We start from the raw sequence: 12,977 nt of genomic DNA on the forward strand, positions 1-12,977 counted from the left end.
AGAGGAGCAAAGGAACCAGAATGTAACCAACAGCACCCCACAAGGCCTCCACCGTGTCACCTATCATGTACAAACACCTGACCAAGACCAAGGGACGGTTCAAAGGACTAACCCCAGCTTTCCCACTTCTTAACCACCAATCAGAGCAGTAGGGGCTGTGGGGGGTCAAGAGGATGGATGTAAGCAGCTGACCCATTTGAATCTGGGCACATCTTTTGTTCAAGCATTGACAGGTGTTACCTGTTCATTCCTGCACTGGGGTAGCTGGGGGGGGTGGCACGCTAAGTTTTGCAGGGACCCTCCCTGCAAGCGGCTCCACCGCCTCCCATTGGGAGCCGTTCGCCTCCATTTCCCCCGGCCCACATGGCTCCAAAGGGGAGGGGAGGAGCCACTTGCATGCTGCATTGAGGCTAAACAGAGGTGAATGGCTCCAAAGCGGATGGGGAGGAGCTGCTTGCAAGCTGCAGGGAGGCTCCCTGCAAAACTTAAGTGTGCCACCCACCCTCTAGCTATGCCAGTGCATTCCTGATGACCCCTCAGAATACCCTTGGAGGTGAACAAGGAAATTCCATCTGAGTACCTTTATATACAAGGCTATTTCTAGATAAGTTTATTTTCAGCCTTCTAACTTGAAGACATTTTTTAAAAATTAATTGCAAAAGTCTGTTGTTACCATTACCCTTTTCTCTTTACTGTTTTACTAGTAAATACTTCTGGTTTTTACAAGGCGCTTACCCAATCTTTCTGTCCAGTCTAAAGAGCTTTTGTGATGGGAGGGGGTGAGAGAAAGAGGCTTTACTCTGGATTTGGGACTGAAAGTTTCCTTTGTGGCAGTGGCAAATCTACTAAAGGTAGATCTACCCACAGTGGGTCACAAAGCTGCACTAGGCCACTACAGTCTGATAAAAACATCAGCATCTTGTATGGCTACTTACTTTGCTTTTCTCTTCATATTGTCTCCTGGATTCTGCAAGCTGTTCTTCCAGTTCTAACAATGCATCCTTTAGGGCATCTACTTGATACATGAAATTGGTTTTCTCATTGTCCAACTGAGCATTTGACACCATAGCCTTCTTATATTTCTCCTCAGCTTCAGCTAGAGAGTCCTAAACAAAGGACAGAATTATGAGATTACCACCAATCAAGTCGAAATACTGTGAAAGCTTGGTTTCCTTGAACTCAACAGTGAAGTCTCTACCAAACACACACTTTTGAGCCAAACCTAAAGATCAGTCAGGTCTTGCTAATGTTTGTGGTTTAGATCCCATAAGGTTGTGGTTTTCAAACTCTCCAGGAGTTTGAAACCTGCAATAAGTTCTTGCAAGGGAGGGGAGGAAGGCAGCAGGGGTGGGGGGAAGGCAGTGATGCGATCCCCGGGATCACGCTGTTCAGAGAGGCTGCAGGGACTCAGGTGCACCCACCTGCAGCAGACTTCCCAGGGGGTGGGGAGCCCTGCTCAAGTGCCTGCAGGGCTCCCCAGGTCAGGGAAAGTGAAAGTAGAGTGATCGCACTCTGCCTCCGCGATCGCTCCGCTTTCACTTTCTCTGACCTGGGGAGAAATAAAATAGAACAGTGGTTCTCACACATCTAGCACTGGGACCCACCTTTTAGAATGAGAATATGTCAGGACCCACCGGATGTGGTGTCATGACCAGAAGTGACATCATCAAGCAGCAAAAATTGACAAATTCTGAACTGTATAACATTTTTGAGTCATTTTATGAGATCATAGTCACTCTGATAGCAATATAAAGCATGCAGAAGCAAAATCACTTTTTAGATATTATAATTGCTGAATTGGTTAATCTGCTTGATACACTTACATTGTTCTGAGCTGAATTAGAATTTTAGAGCAAAGCAAGATATTCAAGACATTCTGTACTATAATTACCTTATTATGCAATTTCACAACTGTGAAATACAACATGCATGTTAAATTCCACTCTGCTCTTGTTGCCTTTCTGGATATTTAGCCAGTTAATTTACTGATCTAGTTAAACATGCTCACTCTACAATAAACTTGTACCTTAATTTCCTTCAAACCCTGCATGTACTTTCCTTCTACATCCTGAATCTGCTCCTTTAACTCAATGATATCCTGAAGAAAATGGTAAAACACTGTGTCAAGAAAGCCACTAGATAACCATTGTGTGATACTGACAGCACACCGGAATTATCCATTTCAAAAGGATTTTCTATCTAATAGTGAAATGTATATCCCTGTATGAATTTTATACAATAGCTCCCTCAACCCCATATCTGTGAACTTGGTTTCCATAATTTCAGTTTTCTGCTGTTCTCAAATTCCCCTGACACATTCATGACTCATCTCTCTGTTTGCAATCACTCTGTTTGCAAAACAGGAAGCAGACAGACAGCGAGAACGCTAGACTCTTTCCTGTAAGCATTCTTCCTGTCACCTCCTCTAGCGGTTTTGAGTCTAGCATTTTGCTATCTGCTTCCTTTTCCAAAAAGCTTCCTCTGCTCTCCACTTCATGTCATCTCTCTTTGTTTGAATGCTAATGCCACATAGCACTCCAGAATGACTTGCAGTGCCACAGTAAATAAAGGGTTTGCTACTCTGTTGTTCGGGGTATCTGTGCAAGCAGTAGGAATGTATCCCCAATGGATATGGGGGGAGGGCTACAAAATATGATGGCTCCATTCTTCCTCTGACCAGCATGCTGTCAAGAGTTTGGTTGAGACCCAGAAATATAAGAAGGTGTATTGTATCAGCTTCTATCTTCTTTCCAACAAACCTCCTACCTTAATTTCTCTAATAGATGCTTCAGTATCCACCGAGATGGAGGTATCACCACTGCCTCTCCTGGATGAAGTTCCCCCTAAAGAGGCCAGTGTAGCTGCTGACAAACTTGACACAGTACGAATTCCCTGGAATAATATGTAATTAAATAATGGTAATTTCCAAAACCATCTTTAAAAGCCAAAACATTTAAAGCACATTAATTAAAAAAAAATACAATAAACCTTGTTTTGCAGCATTGTGCAGCATTATGAACAAAACAATCCTGACACTTCTTTAGAACCCCACAGTGAAATATTCTTTTCCAAATTATGGCTTGTGTGCTGTACATCAGTATGACATAAAATACATGACGAATAATTATTAGCAACTTCACTCTTAAGAAGCAGCGAAATTTCACACCACCCATCTAACAACTAAAAAAGCCAAAAGTGGCAGCTTTCACAGACAGGAAGTGATGTCATTAAGTAGATGATGACCAGAAATAAGTCAAGTCAAGTCAACCTTTATTAGGCATAAATAGAAATAAGCACTTTGTTCTCACCTTAGCTGCAAATGACAAAACAGAAAATAGAAAAATCTTGATCATATTTTCAAGATATTGGAGAGGCCAATTATCAGGCAGGTGACTCTTTCAGCCATGCTACTTCTGTTGTTGTTTTTTTAACAATTATTATTATTATTAACAACAGTATTTATATACCGCTTTTCAACTAAAAGTTCACAAAGCGGTTTACAGAGAAAAATCAAATAACTAAATGGCTCCCTGTTCCAAAAGGGCTCACAATCTAAAAAGATGCAAATGAATACCAGCAGACAGCCACTAGAACAGACAGTGCTGGGGTGAGGTGGGCCAGTTACTCTCCCCCTGCTAAAAAAAAAGGAGCACCCACTTGAAAAAGTGCCTCTTACCCAATTAGCAGGGGTAATACCTGGTAAATACCAGGTATTAAAGGTAAATACCTTTATATTTGCTCCTGTATTATTTGTTTTAAATTGTTTAATTTTTTCATTCATTTTATTTTTAATTATTGTTGTACACTGCTTTGTGCATAGGAAAAGCTATAAGTAAATAATGAAATAAATATATTTTTAAAATAAATTCTTAATAATGTACAGCTTTTTGGCCATCCATACACTGTCCTTCAAATAAGCAACCTAGGTATGTGCAAGGCAACAGACCCTGCTAGCTGGGCAAAGAGACGCCTTTTAATGCAGTATCCTTAAAAGGACATTTATCAGGGGGAGAGCATTTTCCTTTCTTCACCTCAACATTGTGTCTTTTTCATTGGTGGTTATTGGTGTCTCTGTTGCATCTTTTTTAGACTATGAGCTTTGGGGGGAATTGGTTTAGCCATTATTTGCCATGGAAACAATTTGTTTAGCCATGGAAACCACTTTGTGAACTACATTTTGTGGAAAATGCTATTATTAATATTATAGAAAAGCATTTTATAATATTATTCTGAATTTATTTGCAGTGGCCCACAGCTACCCAAAGAAAAACTTAATAGTATCATACAAACAAAGAATTCTGTCTAGTTTATCATACTTTTAGTCCTTTCATTATTGGGTTTTATGCAATAGGAGCCCTATCAGCAACAAACATATGAAACGTTAGATTACTCAAGTCTGGATGTACAGTCTCCAAAATATACAGCTCTTTCTTCCATTATTTATTTAAAAAATTTCTATCCAGTTTTTCTTCTAATGGCACTTAAGGCAGCTAACAACATTATAAAAATTTGTACAAAACTAAATAGGTAAAACATACACCTACACAAAACCCTTGTAAGAGTAGCTAAACTCACAGAGCACAAAAGATTTAAAGCAATTAGTCAATTATTTAAAGACAGCAGCAGTAGTATAAATTTATTTATTTAAAAGATTTATACCCCACCTTTCCTATCCCAAAGAAAATGCCCATGACGCTAAAAGCAAAACCTGCGATAAAACAGAAACTAAAAACAGCAGGAAGAGCAGAATTCCTAGCTACACAACTGTCAACCACCCTAACCCCCCCAACTAAAAAGCTGTTCTAAACAAAAAGATCCATAGCTCCCGCCAGAATGGTGTTAATTAGGGGAGTTTAAATTCCAGTGAGGGGCTTACAAAATTGCAGTACCACCATTGAGAAGGCCCTATTTCTTGCTGCTTTTCCTTTGATCTCTGTTAGGTCTCAGATGATCTTAGGGAGCAAGCAGGACTGCCCAGAAGACAGTCCCTGAGGCACCCTACTCCTAGGACTGTAAAAGGCTTCTAGGACTGTAAAAAGCATAAAACCAGCACCATGAATTGTGCCTGGAAATGAACTAGCAGCTAGTGCAGCAGCCCAATAGAGTTAAACCACCAAGCTCCAGCAAACAGACAGGCTGCCACATTCTACACCAACTACAATTTCCAGACAATCTTCAAGGACAGTTCAACAGAGTATGTAATAATCTAATTGAACTATCACCACAACATGGACCACTGTGGTCAGGTATAGCCACAGCTGGTGTGACAGCTGAAATGGGGCAAAAGCCACCTTTTTTGCAGCCACCATCAGGCAATCGATGAGTAGCTGTGGATCCATGAAGGCTCCCAAGTTGTGCACCTATCATGCAGAGGGAATGCAATTCTATTCAGAACAGGTTGATAGTCTAACACCTGTATTGTGAATTTTTGATCTGGAAAATTTGTTTTGTCCAAATTTAATTTCATCTTATTAACCCACAACCCATTCCCCACCACTTCCAGGCAGTGATCCAAGACTTTAACAGCCACCTCAGTGTTGGATGGAAAAGACAGAGTTGGGTGGTCAACAGCAAATTGATGGCAGCCAACTCCAAATCCCAGATGATCTCTCCCCAGCCGTTTCATATAGATGTTAAACAGTGCTGGGGACAAGACAGATCCCTGCAGCACTCCACAAGTAAATGAGCCAGGATGACAAACAAGTGTACCTCAGCACTACCTTCTGAGATCTGTCAGACAAGAAGTAGTGGAACAACTGCAAAACAGTGTTCCCAAGTCTGAATTCAGCCAACTATCTCAGAAGGACACTATGGCTGAGGTATCAAAAGTCACTGAGAGGTTCAGCAGAATCAAGAGGGTCACACTTCCCTGCCAGTTTCTACAACAAGTCATCTACCAAGGTCTTCCACTATTAAAATACATGAAAATTTATATCAAAATATTATCAGAGTTCATTTAATCTAGCAACATTAATTATTAATGTTATTGTATCCACATGAAGTCAATCACAGAAAATTTTAAAAGTAGAACGCATGGTTAACATTCTATTTGCACATTATGACACATACCTTCTCAAAGTCTTTTTCGGGCTTTTCTTCAACCTAAAGCGAAAAAGAAGAAATCATAATTGGATGACCAGACCTTAAAGAGCCATTCTCCTCCATGAATAACTTCTCAAAATTGTTCCACATGTTGCCATTGGCTACCTGCAATCTGAGGGTAAAGCCGATTGGTTTACTACACAGTCCGGACACAAATAACCAAGGTAAACAGCTCTGCATTTTTTACATCAACGAGTACTTTTCAGTAAGGTCTCTATATTCAACACACCAGTTTCTTTTATTTCTGAGATGAAAAGTTATGTTAAAAATTCAATATGTTTTGATATTCTGCTTTTTTTTAATGTTCCAACTAGGCCAGAGTAGCTCTGGCTGCCTCACTTCAGTATCAGGCATTTGAATGTGTTCACACATTTAACTGAATAAGTTCAGAAGGTATAATGTATGGGCAAAGACGAGACTGTTATCTATACTGCAACATTCTTCTGCTGTTTTGACTGGCAGTGCTGTATAAACAAAAGGGGCGCAACAAGATTTGGGCATCTGGGCACCTAACACTGAAACAATGGCATTTTATTGCAATTCTGTAAGCTACATTAGCGTACATAATACTTTCAATTCTCCATGAGCAGAGAGTGTTCCTTTTGGAACACAATTTTGGAAGTGCTAGGTAAGGGAAGACACAGACATGAGAGATAACAGCTATGCGAAATTGAGATAAATACAATCTCTTATCCTCCAAACTTTCATCTAAGCTTAAAAATTTAACATAAAGTTAAAACTTTAACTTAAGGGAGGAAATTTGAGGATCTGGTCATATGGCGTAAAAGTTAGGTGGGGAAAAACTGAAAAATAAAGTGGTGCAGGGCAAAACTGGACAGGTGAAGGCCAGGAAGCGGATTCTTTTCAGAGAATGAGAGCTTAATTCTAACCATGTCTGAGTAGGACTAGAGCCTACTTTTGAGTAAGATCCCAGGGCAACTGCTGTACCATCTATTGTTCTGCTAATCTCTTGGAGGCTACACCCTTGGAGGCCCCGCCTTTAGACATTAGCCAGAAGGGTAGGCGGAGGAGCTACTATAAAGGTATAAAAGTAGAACCTGCTTACGAGTGAGCTCTTTCCTTGAGCAGCAAGTGTGCCTTCTGGGACCAGATAAACCAAGTTAACAGGTACCAGGTAAACCAAGACACAGGTAAGCAAGTTAAGCATCTGTACATGTTGAACAGAAGGGTAAGGGAGCCAGAGCAACAAACACTCCCCTTCCTTTGAGAAAGAGATTACACAAACCCTTTAACTAAGTGTAACAAGCACTTAAAGACCAGACACAAAGAATTCCAATTACATTAAACTTCCTGCACTAAGCCCAACCAGGAAAGTAAAGCACCACAATGAAACCATTAAGGCAGAAAGCCAGCAGTAGGGTGGAGAGCATATTGCACCAAGTGTCATTTGTATGACTTGTGGATGTGTAATCAGGGCAAATAGATCTGGGATCTCAGGGAACAGGTTTGCTCTCTTCAAGCCCTGGCAGCTTACCTGAAAAAGCAGAGAAGCAGATTTTTCTCATCAAGACTTCCAAGAAAACAAAGACGTTATCCCACTCTCAGGGTAACAGCTCCTTGGCTGCCATGGAAGGCAATCTCCAAGATAGAGGATACTATTCAGAAGAGGGAAACACCTGCATCCACTTGCACTAAGGATACTTTTCTGGGGAAGGGGGACAATCAGTGGCTTCTTGTCCCACTGGCAATTCTACAGTCAGGAACATAGAGAGGGGGATCTGAGATGGATGTACAGACATGTAGTAACTTCCATGCCTCATGCAAAAATTGAGGACATCATGTCTCACCTAGATAGTGCTGGAAGTACTGGGAAGGTGAATGTCGACACCAATGACATGAAGAAATGCAGCCTGGCAGTCCTGGAGGTGAAATTTGGGCTGCTAGGTAGAAAGCTTAGGGCCAGGACCCCCAAGGTAGCGTTCTTTGTAGTATTGTTCCATGTGCAGGGTCAGCTAGTCAGATGGAGTTTGGGGGGGATCTATGCATGGATGAGATAATGGTGTCGATAGGAGGGGTTTAGATTAGGCACTGGGGAATGTTTTTGAATAAGCAGGGCCTGTACACAAGAGACAGGCTTCACTGAACCAAATGCAACCAGACTGCTGGAGTGTAATATTAACCAAGTGAAAGAGGAGCTTTTAAACCGAACCCTGGATAAAAGCTGATAGGAGCTGAGTGGTATCCAGTTCAGGACTATTCATCCCTATGGGATGATGGTGGAGATGTTTCAAAACAGCCATATAGTGACAGAGTAAAATTTAGGAGCAGAGTCATGGTGGGACACAACAGCTAGATCAGCATACTTTGAGGAGAGTATGGCCAGTCACATTAAAAGAAAATAATAAAAGCATTTTCAAATATGTTTAGATGTAGGAAAACTGCTAGAGAAGCAGTAGATAGTGCTGGATCACTATCCAGGGAATAGGAGATAGGAGAAATTAAACATGTTCTTTGCATCTGTCTTCATGGCAGAAAAGTTCAGGAAGTTACCACTACTTGAACAGCCCCTCCTGGGAAGGGTGATTTAGTCAATTTGTTAACCAATATTTTAGAATGTATTGACAAAGATTAACAAGTCACCAGGCCCAAATGCCATCAACCCAAGAGTTCTTAAGGAACTCAAGTGTAAAATTACAGATCCTCTGACAAAAATATGCAAATTGTCCCTTAAAACGGCCAATGTGCCAGGGAACTGTAGGATAGCTATGGCAGCTCCCTTAAAAAAAGATGGAGAGGGGACCCAGGATAATACAAGGTGGTCAGCCTAAGATCTGTTTCCAGGTAAGATGGTAGGAAAACCTAATCAAGGATAATATCTTTGACCAAACAGAAGCTTTGCTGAGGGAAAAGCAGTGTTGATATGAGATATATCTGGACTTTCAGAAGGCATTTGAAAGGCTCCTACGGCTCCTAAGAAAGGAAGGGAGAAAAAGGAGAGGTCCTCTTAGGGATTAGTTGAAGAACAGAAAACAGAGTGGATGTACATGGGCAATTTTCACAAACAAGAGTAGTGAAAAATGGTGTGCCTCAAGGATCAGTCTTGGGACCAGCGCCTTTCAACTTGTTCATAAATGATCTGGAGCCGGAAATAAACAGCAACGTGACCAATTTATGGACAACACTAAAGTTTTCTGGGTGTGAAATCTAGAACTGTTAAGAGCTCCAGAAGGATCTCTCCAATCTTGGGGGGGGGGGGGGGAGATAGGCAACAAAATGACAGGTGCACTTCAATGCAAGTTAGCTCAAAGTGATGCACACTGGGGTAAGAAATTATTTCACATATATGCTGATGGGTTCTAATGGATTGATCGTGAGGGATCAGGAGAGAGATCTTGGGGTGGTGGCAGACAGCTTGATGAAATACCAACCCAGTGTGTGGAAGCTGTGAAGGCCAATTCCACGTTTGAGATCATTAACAAAAGGATTGAGAATGGTCAATATTATTGTGCAATTGTACAAATCAAATCTGGAGTATTATGTTCAGTTCCAGTTGCCACACCTAAAAAAATATAGTATGGAACCAGAAAAGGTGAAAAAGAGAGCATCCAAAATGATCAGTGGGCCAGGGCACCTCTTTTACAAGGAAAGGCTGCAACATTTAGGGCTCTTCAGTTTAGAAAGAAAACACCTGAGAAGGGAACATGATTGAAACACATAAAATTATACATGGGATGGATACAGGCAGGGCTTTTTTTCTAATGGAAAGCACCGGAATGGCGTTCCGGCACCTTTTTATGCACCTTTTTGATGGGCTTCCCCCGCAACAAGCAGCTGCCGCACTCAATTCTGCCTCCCAGCCCGGCGCTTGCCTCCCTTCCTCCCCTCAAAAGCGCAGCCACTGAACGAGGATCCCCCCAGCCTCCCCCGCCCAGCCCAGCCCAACCCTCCCATAGGGCTCCTCTTCTCCCCCCACCCCATCCTTTCCCAGGCAGGCTTCCTCCTGCACCAGGCAACTCTGGCTGACAAGTGCGAGGGCACAGTGAGCCCCTTTGACTCTAATGGGACTGACTTCTGAGGAGACAGGCAGAGGAAGGGCTTTGAGGCTGCAGTCCTCTCCACACTTTCCTGAGAGGAAGCCCCACTGCCTCTAATGGGACTGACTTCTGAGGAGACAGGCAGAGGAAGGGCTTTGAGGCTGCAGTCCTCTCCACACTTTCCTGAGAGGAAGCCCCACTGCCTCTAATGGGACTGACTTCTGAGGTGACAGGCAGAGGTGGGGCTCTGAGGCTGCAGTCCTCTCCACACTTTCCTGGGAGGAAGCCCCACTGCCTCTAATGGGACTGACTTCTGAGGAGACAGGCAGAGGAGGGGCTCTGAGGCTGCAGTCCTCTCCACACTTTCCTGGGAGGAAGCCCCACTGCCTCTAATGGGACTGACTTCTGAGGTGACAGGCAGAGGTGGGGCTCTGAGGCTGCAGTCCTCTCCACACTTTCCTGGGAGGAAGTCCCCCTGCCTCTAATGGGACTGACTTCTGAGGTGACAGGCAGAGGTGGGGCTCTGAGGCTGCAGTCCTCTCCACACTTTCCTGGGAGGAAGCCCCACTGCCTCTAATGGGACTGACTTCTGAGGAGACAGGCAGAGGAGGGGCTCTGAGGCTCCAGTCCTCTCTACACTTTCCTGGGAGGAAGCCCCATTGACTCTACTTCTGAGGAGACAGGCACAGGATTGGGCCCTGATGCTGCCATCCTATCCACAGTAAGCCCCATTCACTATAATGGAACTTACTTCTGAGTAGACAGGCACAGGATTGGACTATAAGGCTGCCATCCTATCCACAGTAAGCCCCATTCACTAAAGTGGACTTCTGAGTAGACATGTATAGGATTGGGCTCTTAGGCTGCAATCCTAGGCACTTTCCTGGGAGTAAGCTCCATCGACTAGAATGAGACTTACTTCAGAGTAGATATACCTAGGATTGGGCTCTTAATCCTGGCAGAGATATATATCTGCACCCATTTTCACATGCTAAGGGGAGGTGAAAAGAGATTCTACGTGTGTACAATGTGCTGTCCAGCCTTGCCAGAGATCCTCCTCATCCTTCCCCCAAAAGCATGCCCTCCGCCAGCCAGCGTTTGCAGCTCCTCTCCAGCAATGCACAGCAGCTGCTCAGGGCAGCAGAGAACATACAATTGCATGCCAAGCGCCTTCCCAAAGACACAGAGTATTCTGATACCTGAATTAAACCATATTTAATCACTTGTTTGCAAACGTAGCTGTTTCTGTGTGCACCTAAGGACCCCTCTCATGTAAGAATTCCTTTTTTGTTCTTATTCCCACAGTTGCTTAGAGTAATTTTACTACATGGAACTCATGTAAGCCACTTTCCGGAATCCATTCACTGCTTCCTCTTCTCGAAGTAGTGCCACACTACATACTACACGCTACAAGTGCTCCTGTACAGTATTTTTCCCCACGTGCAGAAAAAGTGGCTAGGGGGAAGGGGATGTGGAGATTGACAGCCCAATCCTATGCATGTCTACTCAGAAGTAAGTTCATCTTTAGGGGGAAGCACATAAAAAATATTTTATTTCTCCAATAAAAAATGGTTTAAAAATAAATAAATAAAAGATCAACAAGTTGTGAGTTCCTGCACCTTTTTTTTTTTAATATAAACAAAAAAAGCACTTGATACAGGGAAGGTGTTTTCTGTCTTGCACAACACCAGAACCAGGGGACATCCACCAAAATTGTCTGGGAGTAGAATTAGGACAGACAAAAGAAAACATTTCTTTACATAGTATATAATTAGTCTGTGGAACTCTTTGCCTGGTAATGGCATCTGGCTTGGATGCCTTTAAAATGGGATTGGACAGATTTATGGAGGAAAAGTCTATTCACAGATTACAAGTCATAATGACTAATGCAACCTTCAGATTTTAAAGGTCTGAATGTCAGATGCAAGGGAGTGGCAACAGGATACAGGCAGATTGTTTTGTGTGCCCATAGAGGCATCTGGCAGGCCACTTCGAGATACCAGAAGTTGAACTAGATGGGCCCTTGGCCTGACCCAGCAGGGTCTACTTATGTTCTTATACAAGTACCACAGGAAGTAAGTCCTCCTCCTGTTTGATAGTCCTTCAGATAATTGAAGCTGGTTATCATATCTTAGTCCTCATCTTCTCCAAGTTAAGCATACCAATCTCTTTTAACCCTTCCTCATAGAACTTGATTTCCTGACTCCTCACCATCTTAGTTGCCTTCCTCTGAACCTCGTCCAGCTTATCAACGTCTTCCTTAAAACATGGTGCCCAAAACCAGATGAACTGTTCCAAATAAGGTCTGACTTATGCAGTCTAGAGCAGAATTACTACTTCTCATGCTCTTGTCTCCATGCCTTTGCTAATGCAGCCCAGCAATGCATTTGTTTGTTTTTTGTTTGTTTTTTGCATCTGCATCACATTGCTAGTTTATATCCAACATGATTCATTAACTGGCTGCAATCCTACAAACACTTTCCTGGGTGTATGCCCCAATACTTCTGAGTAGATGTGCATACAATTCCCCTATCCTGTGCTTGTGCTTCTGATTTTTGGTTCCTACACATGGAACTTTCTCTGGTGATCTTCAGCTTGTTTGAGTTGGTTGAAACTGATAAGATCATTTTGAATTTTAGTTTGGTCTTCCAGGCAGTTAGCTATCCTCCTCGTTCTGTGATGTCTGCAAATTTGATAAGCATCCCTTCTGCCCCATCACCGAGATATTTATAAAAAGCCTTGAACAGCATAGAGCCCAAGAGAGTCCTGTGACATTCCAGTTGTTACCTCCTCTCCAGATTGACATAGAACCATTTAATAGCACTCACTAGGAATGTGCTCAACCAGCTTTGAATCCATGTACCAGTAGTACCATCTAGC

At 42.7% G+C, this 12,977-nt stretch overlaps 1 protein-coding gene across 16 annotated transcripts in view; it reads right to left on the minus strand.

The window, feature by feature from the left end:
• The window catches only part of LRRFIP1 (LRR binding FLII interacting protein 1), a 122,688-nt gene that overhangs the window by 25,734 nt on the left and 83,977 nt on the right, over positions 1-12,977 (minus strand). For 12 of the 16 annotated variants that reach the window (XM_066627877.1, XM_066627789.1, XM_066627451.1 and 9 more), the window contains 4 exons: positions 6,070-6,102; positions 2,767-2,892; positions 2,027-2,098; positions 936-1,106 (listed from right to left, as the gene is read on the minus strand). In XM_066627877.1, the coding sequence (XP_066483974.1) occupies positions 936-1,106; positions 2,027-2,098; positions 2,767-2,892; positions 6,070-6,102 (402 nt within the window). The remainder of the gene's footprint in view (positions 1-935; positions 1,107-2,026; positions 2,099-2,766; positions 2,893-6,069; positions 6,103-12,977) is intronic. The other 4 variants (XM_066627703.1, XM_066627617.1, XM_066627204.1 and 1 more) reach the window with 1 other exon arrangement.

The sequence above is a fragment of the Tiliqua scincoides genome, chromosome 1, assembly GCF_035046505.1.
Source record: "Tiliqua scincoides isolate rTilSci1 chromosome 1, rTilSci1.hap2, whole genome shotgun sequence".
In the NCBI taxonomy this organism is placed as follows: Eukaryota; Metazoa; Chordata; class Lepidosauria; order Squamata; family Scincidae; genus Tiliqua; species Tiliqua scincoides.